Here is a 14,527-nt window from a genome sequence, read left to right on the forward strand (position 1 = left end):
ACATTTATGGCTTCAACTACCTTATTATATGCATGCTAACGGCAGCCAAACATGATTTCCAGCCTGACCTTTCTAGAACACCAACCAGCATTATCTGTCTATATATAAATCTCCACAGCTGTTACTGGACAGTTCAACCTGGATGCCCAGGGGCATTTCATAAGCAACATACCCCCAAACTCCTCCTGTTTTATCTATCTTGATTATGGCATGAGCTAGCTACTCAAGCCAGAATCCTGGGAAATTCTAGAATATTCCTCTTCAACTCACACCAAATCTATCTACCTGGCAAGAGTCTTTCAAATCCAACATCTCTTTCGTGCCCTCCATGTGTATCATTTCTGTTCAGGATGATGCCATAGCCTAACTAGTTTACCTGTATCTCTACAGCTCAGCCTCCACACTAGTTATCAATCAATTTCTAAAAAATAATTTGACGTTTGCTACTTGTAAGTGGTTCTCCAATGTTTTCAGGGTAAGTTCAAAATGAATGCTTTAGCCAACAAGACCTTAAAAACTATGATCTTGCTTACATCTCTAGTAACTTGTCCTACCACACATCCTTTGCTTGACATACCTACCTCTGACCTTAACTGTTCCCAAATGGGCCATTTTCTAATACCCCAGACCTTTATATATGCTGTTCCTTTTGCCAGGAATTGCTTCCCCACCCCATATACCTAACTCCCTACTCCTCCTTCCAGATACTTCATATTAAGTGTCCCTTGCTCTTGGCAACATTTCCTATTGAATTCCTCTTCTCTCATGCAGGGGCTCCTTTGGGCTCTATCTCCTGTAAATTCTCTGATTATTCTCTAAAATGGCATTTACCACTCTGTATTATTTTCTCCCTCTCATCTATCTCCTCTGCTTACTGGACTGCTTGAGGGTAGGGTCATGAACTTAATTCATCCTTAGAGCCTCTCTGGCCAGCAGTGGGTATTTTATAAGGTCCAATATTTCAGTGATTACTGAAGGTATGGATATGTTTGATGGGTGGCTATTTCTCTAACACTGGCTCATTTGTAGGGCACGTCAATTATCTGCCCAGGGTCAATTACATGGCCTGTGGTTATCAGTAGGTGAAGGGATAGGTGTATATAATGGGGTGAATTGGGTAGTTTGAGGTACAGTTATTTCTAAGTCAGTTGTTTGAGCAAGTCCCACATCCTATGTCTCTTCTCTCTTTCCTTGACTACGTTCTCAGCCTCTACTAAGAAATTACAAGTGGCTGCTCCTAGTTTCTTCAGTTGGCTTTATTGTCTCCCTTATGTAGCTCACCTCTGCCCTCTGGTGGCAGGAATATGCTCTACCACATCCCACTTCAAAGACAACTATGGCCCCAGTAGCAGAACAGTTAATAGGTCTGCAAATTTGGAGACCTATCAATCCTTTGGTATTATGATTTGCTGGAAAGATTAAATAAGTGAAATAGTGCTTGACATAAATAGGCAATCAATAAGTCTTATCTTCCTTCCTTTTTAATGAAAGAGCCCTTAGGAACAGGCTGTGTGGTTCTGGAAAAATGAACCCCAAGATATTTTAGTGGTAAGGCAGGTCCCTGCCTCTAGATGGTAAGGTTCCAAATAGGATGGATAGTAATGACAACAGACAGCATTTGTAGAACACTTAGTCTGTGCCAGGTATACCTTTTTATCCTCATGACAGCACAATTGAGGTAGGTCCTTAGTCCCAGAAGGTTGGCTTACAGAGTGGATTGGTCAAATGGGACAAAACTATATCCTCAAGTGGGGTTGGAGGGAACAGAGAGTCAGGGAGAAGCCACAGAGGGCCTGATGAAGACAGCAGACCTAGAAAGGATAATATCAACCTTTTTTAGTTTAAAAAACAAAGTGTCAAAAAACCCCTAATGTCCAAGACAAGCAAACTTTCACCTGACATAAACCAGACTGCAAAAGCTCTCTTTTGGATGTGATTTCCATCTACTTGGATATAATTCATATGATATGTTAAATGAGTCAAGAATGTGAGATTTCTTTTTTTAAAAAAAATACCAAGTTTAAGTACATACTTACTGAATATTACTATATGCAAGGCACTTAGACAAAGCCTTTCACACTAAAGTCTTGTCTTGTAGAAATGGAGAATCCTGCAGTGACTTTCTGTGGAAGGAAATAGGTTTAGCTCCATATATCAGAATTCTTCATTATCACAGAATAGATTATAACCTGGACTGGAATAATATTTGAGCAATGATATTCATGGAAAAATTCTGCAAATCCTTTTATTTATTTAAACTTTGGGTTTATTTATTTATTTATTTATTTATTTATTTATTTATTTATTTATTTATTTATTTATTTATATATGGCTGTGTTGGGTCTTCGTTTCTGTGCGAGGGCTTTCTCTAGTTGCGGCAAGTGGGGGCCACTCTTCATCGCGGTGCGTGGGCCTCTCATTATCGCGGCCTCTCTTGTTGTGGAGCACAGGCTCCAGAAGCGCAGGCTCAGGAATTGTGGCTCACGGGCCTAGTTGCTCCGCGGCATGTGGGATCCTCCCAGACCAGGGCTCGAACCCGTGTCCCCTGCATTGGCAGGCAGATTCTCAACCACTGCGCCACCAGGGAAGCCCTGCAAATCCTTTTAAATAGAGGACAGCCCTACCTTATCTCCAAGTCATTTTCTAGTAGAATTAATGCTTCATGCAACTTTAAAAATAAGGTGGCTTTGACATTACTTGTGTGTCAATTTATACACAAATGTTTACTGATGTGCCTATGATGTTCCCAGCACAGTGCTAGGCTCCTTTAAGGTTACAAAGGCTGAGTGGTCCCTGCTCTCGTGGAGCTTACAGTCTAAAGAGCCACAGAACATTGGCAAAACAGTTAAGTGCTTAACTGAATGGTTTAGAGACAAAAGTGCTGAGGAGTTGAGGGAGAGAAGGGCGGAGCAGGTGCTGGAGTCTTCAAGGCTGGAAGAAAAAGGACTCCAGTTAGTTCTTGAAGAATGTGTAAGGCCCAGCTTGGTAGAGAACAGGGTGAGGCATTCAGGCAAAGGCACACTAGCAGACATGGGTATGGAGTGAAGACAATGGCCCATGGTGGGGCCACACACACTAAATTGTACTGAGTAACCAAGCAGTCAACTCCAGAGGGTGCTAAGACTCAGATGAATAGTCTTTTATTTCTGTAGGCATTTGGGAGCCGCCACAGACACTTGGGCAAGGGAAAGAGATCTAACATTATGTGCAAAATGGACTTCAGGAGAAAGATGAGGGAAGAAATTAGAAATTTCGTCAGTAATCCTGACACAGATGATGAGAGCAGTTAAGGTGCTGACAATGAGACGGAACCACGGGACTTAGCCAGAAGACACTGTTTTCCTTTCCTATGTGTTAATAATTTAAAATACGTATAGTACTTTTAATTCAAGTTATACTAGTTCTTTAAAAGGAAAAATACCCCAAATAAGCTTTAAATACACATCTATTTAAACGTCTGCTGTTTTTTTGTGTTTTTTGTTTTGTTCAACAAAGTGGAAGGAGTACTTTCTATGATTAATCTGCTTTATACATGTTTCAATTAAGTAACTACAGAAAGAAGAATAACTGAATTGCTATGGGTTTCTGAAATAGCCACAAAATTAACCTGGGGCAGGGAACTACACTACAACGCTAACAGGTCTTGTGTGTACCTTCTAAAAATGAAACTGACACTTATCTGACTCATTAGAAAATAGATACTAGGGTTTTAAAGGATATTAAGAATGCCTTTTTAAAAAAATTAATTTATTAATTATATTTATTTTTATTTTTGGCTGCGTTGGGTCTTCGTTGCTGCCCATGGGGGCATTCTCTAGTTATGGCGAGCCGGGGCTACTCTTTGTTGTGGTGCGCGGGCTTCTCATTACAGTGGCTTCTCTTGTTGCAGAGCACAGGCTCTAGGCGCACGGGCTTCAGTAGTTGTGGCACATGGGCTCAGTAGTTGTGGCTCACGGACTTAGTTGCTCCACGGCATGTGGGATCTTCCTGGACCAGGGCTCGAACCTGTGTCCTGTGCATTGGCAGGCGGATTCTTAACCACTGCGCCACTAGGGAAGTCCAAGAATGCCTTTTTTATAGGAGAAAAACTTTAAGATAAATTTGACGATAAATTTATACAGCTTTAAATAACTTAAATCAACTCTGCTCTAGCAGACTTCTCTGAAGAACAAACACAAAGGAATAAGGGTGATTTATGAAGTGATTTTAGTGAAGGGAAACATAGTGTGCCCTCACATTAATGACATGAGGCTGGATTATCCACAGGTGTGGAGAGGACCACTGTGGATTATCCAAATAATCCAAACACTCTCACACATGTCATCTCTCTCACAAGTGTTCCTCTCACCTTGTCTGGATTTGAGAGGTACACTGGAAGGTATGTTCTCTCCCATGAGTGTGATTAACAGCATTCTCTGATATTTACCACATCTTCCAGATTGTATCATGTCTCCTCTTTCTGGCACTTTATTTCCCTGTACCCCAACATCGTACTAATAATAATCCTGAAGTATTAAAAGATGCTTTGATAGGCTAGATGGCTCTTGTTAAGTCTTTTGGCACAAACAGATGCACCTCTACTGAATACTTGGTGGGGCATTCAAGAGAATAGCTAAGAAGGTTCTGGAGTTACCAAATCAGCAGGAAGGAGTTAACAGTTCTGGAGTAAGAACAGCTGATACTTTTTTTTTTTTTTTTGACAGTTAGTGATTGGGAGTATTCAGATGGTCAGTTAAAGAGAGAAGTGCTAGAATCCAGATGGACCAGTGGTTCTTAAGCATGGACCTTGGACCACATCAGCATTGGCATCACCTGGGAACTTGTTAGAAATGAAAAGTCTTGGGCCCCAAATTCCATTCAAGAAAGTTTTCTGATTATTTCAGAAAACTGGAATGTTGTCACAATAATATTGCTTAAAATTTAAGTTCAATATCCTAGCTAAAGAAATATTTATTCTTGTAAACTACATCTTCTAAATTAAAAGAGGCAGTTAATTTCTACATTATTTTGTTTGGAGGAACTCTGTAATTTTGGAATCAACAAGAGTTTGTGTCACTCTTCTCATTAAATATTCATCTATGCCATTTAGCTGTCCAAAAATGGCATCAGGAACACCTACACAAGTGGAAAGGAACCATCTAAGTTTCTGTGCACTTGAGATGGCCTCTGTGATGGTGACTTTTGGCTGCTGTGGTAAAGATGCCTCCCCCTCATCTTCACTTCCAGCTTCATCAGTACTTTCACCAGCCACCATGTCCTGGATGACCTCTGTGTCCAGCAGCTCCTGAGAGATGATGAGATCATCATCTGCAGTGACAAAGTCCTGGAAATTTATTTCATTTGGGACACAGGTGGCAATAGCCACTGAGTGCCACAACTTTTCAATGGCAATATCTGGTTCACTGGCTGCTGCTTCTGCGTCAGAATCTATCAATTCCACAGGGATGATGCCTGCCTTCTGCCAGCATTTCACCACTGTGGACTGCTTGACTGACCACCATGCCACGGCAATCATGTCAATGGCCTGCTTGATGTCTACTTTTTCTTGATCTTCACTGCTGTTGAGCTTGAGGAGGATCTGTTTTAGCAGGTGGCTCCTGTACAGCACTTTTGTGGTATGAATTATGCCAAGATTCAGTGGCTGCAAGACGGCAGTACACTTTGAGGGCAGATACCCCACCTGAATCCTTTCCAAGCGTGGAAGCATGTTGTGAGCGGAGCAGTTGTCAATCAGCAGGAGGATCCGGCGTTCTGCCTGCTTCATTCTGGCATCCACTTGCATCAGCCACTCATTAAACAGATCCTGTGTCATCCACGCCTGCTGGTTGGCTCGGTAGTCACAAGGGAGGGAATGGACATTCTTGAGGCAGCGTGGGTTGGCTGACCTACCAACAATCAATGGTCTCATTTTTTCAGTCCCTGAAGCATTGCAACAAAAGAGCGCTGTCAACCGCTGCCTTGCTTTCTTGCCCCCTCTACAATGGTCCCCTTTAGCAGCAAGTGTGTGCTGGGGAAGCAACTGGAAAAACACTCCTGTCTCATCAGCATTAAAGATATCATCTGGGCTGTAGTCAGCAATTAGTTTTATAATTTCCCCTGCATGCCACTCATTAACCTTATCTATTCCTAGACCATTCATTAATCTGTCACTATCCTCTCTACAGACTGCTTTCAAAGCAATTCCATGGCGATCCCGAAATCTGTTCAGCCAGCCCACACTTGCTTGAAAATTGTCATAGCCAAGCATGTTGGCCAAGTTTAGTGCTTTTTTCCGAATGACAGAACCAGTCACGAGAATGTTTTTGGCATGGATTTCTTGAAACCAAGCAAAAACAGCCTTATCAATGTCGTCATAAAGAGCATTCCTCATCCTTTTCCTCTGGGGTCCCACAGATGCCTCCCGCACCTTTTCTTCAAATTTAGCACGATCCTTTAAGAATGTAGACAAAGTAGAAGGAGTGATACCGAATTCTTTTGCCACATCGCCTTTCCTCTTGCCTGAGTCCACAGCTTCCACAACTTTCATTTTCTCCTCTAGGGAGAACTGCCGACGTTTCTTGTTCCCCTTGTTTGCCATATCTGTAGAATGAGGGCTGGACCACAACTACCAGGGCTGTGTCTGTTCCTCCTCTTGGCTTGTTTTGCCACAAGTGAGGAAAACTGAGAAGACAAAATGGAGTGCCTATCAGGAACCAAAGATAATGGATTCCCCCTAAAAGATGGGTTCAGATTTTAAAAAACTATTAGAAAAATGATAATATAAGGCCGAAGTCAAGAGAAGATAGGATCATGCTACTGACTTTTTGTAGAGGTTATTTATACAGACTCATAGAATGTTTGAAATAAAAGAGATATAGTCTAGTTTACTTAAACTCTCTGAGCCTTTGTAAAAATAATAACAATGTCTGGTCTGTCTACTGTGAGACTATATTGAAGTAACAGATGGTAAAAGAACTTTGCAAATAGCAATGCATTGTATAAATTCAAGGAATTATTATCTGGCTCATTTTAAAGATACAGAAACTGAGGCCCAGGGAAGGGGCCTACCCAGGTTCATAGAGCTCAGATTTCTTGACTCAGATCAGTGCTATTTCTGCAACTCCATAGTCCTGCTTGAAATTCCACCACAGTGAGATCTTCATAGCTCTATCGCTGCTTGGCTTTGGAAGGATTTTTCACTGCCGGAAGATGTTTCTCATAGCCACACATTCATTTAATAAATATTTACAGGTGCCAAGTGGTAAGGACACAGTGAAGAACAACATAGTCAAGGTCCCTGCCCTTATGAAATAATACAATGTGATGTAGGGAGATAAACAATAAGTGAACAGATAAATTAGTTAATTACAGAGTGTGATATGTGCTATGAAGGAAATAAACATGATCCAACAGTAGCAGTTTTGGTAATTGCCTGCTTAAACCTTTTATCATGAGAGTCCTCAAAGAACAAGAGGAGGCGGCTGTGCTTCAGGCTGTGACTGCCCCTTTTTAAGGACTGGCTTCTGTCAGTACCCCCACACATCTGTCTATCCAATCATGGCATCCTCTGTGTGCTAAGCACTGTGCTCGATGCCAGCCATACAGAGGTGAATGCAGCATAGTGCCTACCATTGAGGAGCTTACCAGGGAAGACAAAACTAGAGTATGGAGTGCTATAACAGAGGTTACAGAGTACTGTGGACGAGAAGACAGAAGTGGGATGATCAACTGGGTGGGACACAGACGGGCAGTGTACTTCAAAGAGGAAAAAATACTGATGTTGGGACTTAAAGTATAAACAAATAGGAATTCATGAGATAGAAGGAAATATGTGTAAAGGCAATGAAGTACTATAGAAAATAAAAAGACATGATCAGGAAAAAGAAAGTCTTTGGAGAAGAGAACAAGATCTTGGGACAATAAGATGCCTTTGGAGTTTTGTTTTCTGTTTTTGGAATGACATGATCAGATTTGCACTTTAGAAAGAGTCTTTTGGGTGCAAGGTGGAGAACCTAATAGGTAAAGTCCATTTTCCTAAGAGGTGGCCCTAAATCTGAAGGTAAATGCAGGCTAGCCTAGTAGGCCATATATAGTTGGGATGTGTTAATTTGAGTGCAACAAGAAGCTCCTGAAGGATTTTAAGCAAGGAGAAAGATGACTGCTGTGTGAAGAATGGAATGGAAGGGTGTCAGAGAAAAAGAAAGAGACTAGTTAGGAGGCTGTTGCCAGAGTCCAGATGTGAGATAATGGTGGCTTGGATAGAGTAATAGTGAAGATGGTAAGAAGTAGTCAGTTTGGGACTATGTTTTTGCGGATCTTGCTGATGGACTGGATGTGAGGTGCAAGAGCAGTCAAGGATAACTCCCAGATTTCTGGCTTGAGCACTGAGCAATTGAGTGGATGGTGATGCCACTTACTGAAATGAGAACCAATTATTGGTCCTTTGTAAACATAATTTGTTACTTTCCATGCTTAATATCGCTTACATGTGGTAGGGCTGGGATTCAATCCCAAGGAGGCTCAGCACAAAGCTAGCATTCTGAACACTACACAGTGCTATATAGCTTGTTCTGGGAACAACCAGTACTGAGAAGAGATGTGGAGAGAGAATGAATCAAGAGCCAAACCAAAGTCTTGTAGGTCGAGATAAGTTTGAATTTTATTCTAAGTAAACAAGAGGACACTGGAGGGTCTTAAGCAGAGAGTGACCTAATCAGGCTTACAGTGCAAAAAGATCAATTTGCGTGTTGTGGAGAATAGATTGTAGAGGGAAAAGAGAGGAGATGGGAAGAAATTGCCTCAGTCCAGGCAGGAGATGACGGTGACTAGGAGAAGACTGGTGACGGTGGTAGATGGAGAAAAGTAGGCAGATTGGAAATGCACTTGCAAGGTAGTGAGGGTGAGGGGACTTGTACGAATGTGGCACCATCTGTGACATCGGCGAAAAGGGACACTGCAATCCTTATCTGATTCCAGAGCCTCTCCACATGGTCATTCAGCTCCGTTTGAATCACTCACTACCATTACTGTGTGTGGGACGGTGGGAGAGACGGATTGAGGGCAGATCACCGGGGTGAGGAGGACGGTTTCATGCGGCACTAGGAAGTAAGAACCCTGTCCTGAACAAGCCGGGACAGTGATGAGGACTGGGGTCAGGCCTTGAACGCCGTGCTGGGAGGGTGGTGCTCGGGCTCCCCTCGCCAGACGTGGCTTCGACAGGCGAGGCGGGGCCTCGACCCCTCACGCTCGCCACAGCCCCGCCCCATTTACCTGAACGCCCTACGGCAATGCCCTGGGGCTGAGGGCGTCCACCGTGGGCGGCCGCAGCTTCCTCCTCCTCCCGGAACCTCTAGCAGGAAGTAGTCCGTCCGCCTTAGCGGCCCCCTTCTAAGCCTCTAAGCACTTTCTAGGGGCCCGCCCCTCAACCCGGGCTGGGCTGTTGCGCCTGCGCAAGGGGTCGCACGCAGTCACGCGCCGCCGGCCGCTTCCGGCGCGCCGCGAGGGTCGCCGGGACGGGTTTTCCTAGCGGTCCGAGGTGTGCTGCTGCTGTTGCTGCCGCTGAACCGGTGCCGCGGCGACGCCCGTGTCCCTGCTGTCTTCCTCGGGCTCCCCGGGGCTTGACCCCCGGGGCTCTCGGCAGGCGTCGGTGAAGAGCCTGCGGAGAGAACCTGTGCTCCCACGCCCGCCCTCTACAACCCCATATCACGACTCCGAGGAAGGGGAGAGAGAGGGGCTGTCGCGACTCCGTGCCGTGTGTCGCCGGGCGGGGCCGCGGGGCCGGGGCTCCTCTAGCCCCCGGGATGCGCGCGCGAGCCCTCGTCTCCACTTCCTTGTTGCCACTGCCACGACTGGAGCCGCCTCTCTCCGACAGCGGGGAGCGCGAGTGCGCCGGCCAGCCCCCCCGTCGAGCCCCCTGGCCGGGCGCCTCCGGGAATGTGAGCCGCGCGGCTTGCACGCTTCTCCGGGTAAGTCCCGCCTTCGAGCGCCGCGCCGCACCGCACCTGCTGGGCGCCCGCGAGCTGGGAGTTGCGGCTCTCTGAGCCCTGTTGCCTCTTCTACGAAGTAGGAGTAGTGAGCCTTAGTTTCCACCTCCCGCATTCGGTACCTTTGGGACATCTAAGGCCCATAGGCCGACCATGGCCCACTGCTGAGCCGTCAGAAGCCATTTAATGAGGTTCCGAGGAGGATCTGAAAGGAGTGAAAGCGTGTCACAAATTTCAAGTACTGCCTTCTCTTTTACAGATGAGAAAACTGAGGCTTAGAGTAAGTAGATTGCTCAAGGTCATGGAGCTCTGTGCGCGTGCTGTTAAAATGCGTAACTTAAATTTAGTACCCTGATCTTCTGCCGTCCAGAGCCCTTGGTTTTAACCTTTATATTATCGTGCCCTTTTTTTTTTTTTTTTTTTGCATTGCTGTACTGAGGCCTAGGATCTGAAAATACTCTTGGACCCAGGCTTAAACCGGGCTACTCAAAGAAGCCAAAACCCAGGGTAGTCTGTTCCTGCCCCTACCCCAATATGATTGTAATGACTTTGTTTTCTAATTTGTTTTGCTCTGGGTGCTAAAACCTTGTATGTCATTCTTTACAGAAGCTCTCCTGCAGTTATTGCTTTTCTCAGCAAGACTCAAGGGCTGAGAAGTCAATTATGAAAGGCAAAAAAAGCACATCCCCACATAGCCTTGATTTGAACCCTAGCATCCCTTACCCAATGAAGGCACTGGCCTATTTCTTACCGAGCCAAGTTGTGGGTTATGTTCTCCTCCAGAGTTGCACTATAACCGAATGCAGTGGGGGTTTTTTGTTGTTGTTTTTGTTTTGTTTTCCAATGGGAAGGGAAATCATTTAGAGATGGTACAGAACTAGAAAGAACCTTAGGAATAATGTGTTCTTAGCCTCAGGTATATCTTTGAAATTATAGGTGAAATACTTGTCTGCATTTTCTGGGAGAGGGTTTTTCCCGCTTTACAACATTCTCAAAGGGATTCTTGCCTCTCAACAAGTTAGGAACCACTGATTTCAGCCTCTTCCGTCTCACTTGAGGAACAACTGAAATTTAGGGAGGGGAGTAGACTTACCTGAGATCGCATGGTTAGAATTTAGACTTGGATCCTGGTCTCCTGACTCAACACACAGTGCTCTTTTTCTCATACCTTATCAGATACCTCATCATTTGTGGAGTGAGTTCTAAATGAGATGTGAGTGGGTCTTGTAATACACATATCAGTTCTGTATTTACTTACACAGCTCCTTCTTCCCAGAATCCTAAATTATCTTCTGACAGATTTTCCAGAGCAACTATATTATTTCTCTCTCATAAAATTCAAGTGGTTTTTGGGAGCCTTTCTCCATCCAAGGATTGAGTCTGTGGGTAAAACTCCAACTTAGCGTGTGGCCACAAATAAACTAACTCTTCTTGAACTAGTCATGGAATTTTTTTAATGCCTTCCTTTCCCTAGGAAAAGCTATTAGTAGGTTTTCTGTTTCTTAGGCCAGTGCTAGAGAGTTAATGTCGGTCTGTCAGATTACTGTTTAGACCTGAGCTGTTCAATACCGCGCTAACCATGTGTGGTTATTTAAACTAATTACAATTAAATAAAATGAAATCAGTTGAGTTCTTCAATCACACAAGTCACATTTCAGGTGCTCAATAGCCATAATTAGCTACTGTATTGGAGGAGCACAGATGAAGACCATTTCTGTCATCGCAAAAAGTTTTTTGAACAGTGCTGGTTTAGAGGGTTGTGGGTGGAGATGGGAGCAGTGTAGTATGGAAGAAGGCTCACAGTTGGATTTTGGAACTAAAAAATCTGCCTTTCAAGTCCCTGGGTGTGGTGGCCTTGGTCAGGTCATTAAGCATCTCAGGCAGACATGATTCATCTTTAACAATGAACCCTTTTTGTATAGCACTATTCTCAAATGGAGTTATGTCCTTAAGCCTTATCACTATAAGTCTGTGGTAAGGTGGGTGAGACATCTCTTTTTAATGTGTGAGAGAATTGAACCTAAAGCAGCTAAAGGACCTGCCCAAAGTCATACAAATTGGCGGAATGTAAAGAAACTTTGCTACATATTGGCACTTAACACATGTTTGAATGAATGAGTGAATCAGTGAAGCATTTTGCTTAAGGTGATGCCATGAGGGAGTGTCCAGAACTGACTCCTGGCCAAGTATTTACCTGTTACCATATGGAATTCTTGTAATGTGGGGCTAATCTTTGAGTTGAAGGATTACTGAGTATCCCATGAACGAATATAAGTGAAAGGGCTCTCTAAGCTAGTGATCTCAGGTTTGCCTAGTCAGAGGACTCACCTGGCGCAGGTGTTAAGCACACGGATTGCCACACCCTTTAGTGATTCTGATTCAGAAGGGCTGAGGTGGAACCCTGGAATCTGAATGTTTAGTAGGTTCCCCAGGTGCTTCTTAGGATCCATCTGCTGAGTTTGGCAAATGACTGAGTCTTAAGGCCGTGGCAGAGATAAGGATCATTGGATCGGGAGGCTGCTGTCCCCTTTAGGGTAGATTCTTGAACCTTGTTTATGTTTGACTTTCCTCTAGCCATGGATGCATCATATGATGGTACTGAGGTAACTGTCGTGATGGAGGAAATTGAGGAAGCCTACTGTTACACCTCCCCTGGGCCACCCAAGAAGAAGAAAAAGTATAAAATACATGGAGAAAAGGCCAAGAAACCCAGGTTAGCCGACACATTTTGGTAGCTGGCATTTATAAACAAGCTGCTTGGAGAACTGTGTTGAAGAAGACTTTAGCCTGTGTCCAGATTCACTGAGAGTGCCATGTCATTTGTTGAAGTCTCCTGATGGGCAGTGGGGTTGGGGGGAGAGGGTGATTGAGAGTGGGAAGTGGCCGATTGATGCCAGCAGTTGCCATTCCTATCCAAATCTTGGTCATGTTTCTAGGCTTTAGCAGGAAATATACATACAAATGGTGGAAGCTCTCTGCAAGAGAACCACTTTATTACTAATGCCATTGTTATTTAAATATTTAATTAGGACATCAATAAAAATTTGGAGTTATAAATAGCGCCAATGATATCTATAAAGAATATCCAAATTGTAGCTCTAATCTCCCTCTTAACTGTGAACACTCCAAACTTCTTGCTGAGGCTCCCAGCACTGGGTCACTTTGATAGTTCTACTTGCTTCCCTCTCTCAGCCTTGGCGAGGTGCTGTTGACCAGTGAGATGACCAAAGGCTGTGTAGAAGAGTAGGGTGTGAGTGGTAATTAGTCCTCTAATTAACCTTTTCCTGAAAGCGGAATGACGGGACACCTTTATCTATCTTTGCCCATGTTGGGATTTAAGGCCAGTCATCCCTGCAGAAAAAGTGGTCATGGAAAAGTAGACCAGACAAGCCTTTGCTTCCACATTTCTGGAGGGAGAAACCTCCCCCTGTTCACCCTCTGGAGGTGTTATTTAAATGTTTCTTTGCTTCAGTCTCTATTTAGAGAAATGCTTTTGAAATGAAAAGCTGGGTTTTGTATTTAGCTCTTCACTACTCAAACATTGTAGTATTTACTGGTTGAGGGAAAACCTTAAGAAGTCCTTGCTTCCTCAGGTCTGCTTACCTTCTGTACTATTACGACATCTACCTGAAAGTGCAGCAGGAGCTCCCCCACCTCCCTCAATCTGAGATCAATAAGAAGATTAGTGAGAGTTGGAGGCTTCTCAGTGTGGCCGAGAGGAGTTACTACTTGGAGAAAGCCAAACTAGAGAAAGAAGGTTTGGATCCTGTAAGTAATTTTTTTTTTTTTTTCTCCAGCTAATACCTCCATTGCCTTAGTGGTGAGGCTTTGGGGAGTCCAACCCCCTGTTTTCCTGTTTCTTTCTCTCTTCTTAGGAAAACTTTGAATTGAGTCATTTTTACCTTTCTTGAGTCTGATATTGTCTGCTTCCTTTTTTTTTTTTTTTTGGCTGCACTGCGTGGGTTGGGGGACCTCAGTTCCCTGACCAGGTATTGAACCTGGGCCATGGCAGTGTGCCGAGTCATAAACACTGTACCGCCAGGGAATTCCCTGTCTGTTTCCATTTCGGTCATGCCCTGTACTCTCTTTATTCTTTGCTTGCAGCAGTACATGATCCCCAGTGAGCCTTAGGTTCCTTTTCTGAAATTTAGCAAAACTTGGAGCCACTTGTCCTTGTGGGTAGTTAGTGTTATTTTTCTTTTATAGAGTAGCTTCTACAGGCATTTTTCCTAAACCATGAATTTTCATGTTATCAATTGAGTGTAAGTATAATTAATTTGTGTTGTGCTGACCACTGTCAGTTATAACGTAATCAGCAATTAGGCTTGCAAGTTTAGAGGTAGACACAGCTGCTTTATTTAAGGCCACATTCTTTTGTTACCACTGGTGGTATTGAACTGTGCTAGAAGGAAAAGTGCAAGGCTAAAGGTGAAATTGATGGAGGACATTGAGCCTTTGAGTGCTTGGATTAAAGAATAAGCAAGGAAGCCCTTAGGTTTGTGTCTGTCAGCCATTTTGTTATTTCTAGTTCACAGGAATAAAATGGACTGACAACTGTTAACACT

General features: G+C 43.9%; 2 protein-coding genes across 11 annotated transcripts in view; one reads left to right on the forward strand and one right to left on the reverse strand.

Annotated features, from left to right (window-relative positions):
- Window positions 1–2,219: 2,219 nt before the first annotated feature.
- Window positions 2,220–9,384, reverse strand: TIGD6 (tigger transposable element derived 6). Of its 3 annotated transcripts, XR_014241733.1 has the most exons (3): window positions 9,250–9,363; window positions 4,349–6,660; window positions 2,220–2,931 (listed from the first exon to the last, which is right to left on the reverse strand). XR_014241733.1 is itself a non-coding variant. In XM_082381468.1 (2 exons), the coding sequence occupies exon 2, from the start codon at window positions 6,575–6,577 to the stop codon at window positions 5,003–5,005; it is 1,575 nt and encodes a 524-aa protein (XP_082237594.1). In that variant the 5' UTR covers window positions 6,578–6,660; window positions 9,250–9,363; the 3' UTR covers window positions 3,125–5,002. The 3 variants fall into 3 exon arrangements, 1 of the variants encoding a protein (XP_082237594.1); XR_014241732.1 differs by lacking the exon at window positions 4,349–6,660 and having other exon boundaries at window positions 9,250–9,384; XM_082381468.1 differs by lacking the exon at window positions 2,220–2,931 and having other exon boundaries at window positions 3,125–6,660.
- Window positions 9,385–9,477: 93 nt separating this feature from the next.
- Window positions 9,478–14,527, forward strand: part of HMGXB3 (HMG-box containing 3) — a 61,996-nt gene continuing 56,946 nt past the window's right edge. For 5 of the 8 annotated variants that reach the window (XM_082381440.1, XM_082381441.1, XM_082381443.1 and 2 more), the window contains exons 1-3: window positions 9,815–9,944; window positions 12,537–12,675; window positions 13,556–13,730. In XM_082381440.1, the coding sequence (XP_082237566.1) occupies window positions 12,539–12,675; window positions 13,556–13,730 (312 nt within the window). In that variant the 5' untranslated portion in view covers window positions 9,815–9,944; window positions 12,537–12,538. Of the gene's footprint in view, window positions 9,945–12,536; window positions 12,676–13,555; window positions 13,731–14,527 lie in introns of those variants that run through there. The other 3 variants (XM_082381446.1, XM_082381447.1, XM_082381444.1) reach the window with 2 other exon arrangements.

The sequence above is a fragment of the Balaenoptera borealis genome (assembly GCF_965194805.1).
Source record: "Balaenoptera borealis genome assembly, chromosome: 2".
Taxonomy (NCBI): domain Eukaryota; kingdom Metazoa; phylum Chordata; class Mammalia; order Artiodactyla; family Balaenopteridae; genus Balaenoptera; species Balaenoptera borealis.

Coding starts and splice junctions, on each gene's coding strand:
- TIGD6 (XM_082381468.1), bottom strand. CDS start 6,577: ATGGCAAACAAGGGGAACAAGAAACGTCGGCAGTTCTCCCTAGAGGAG.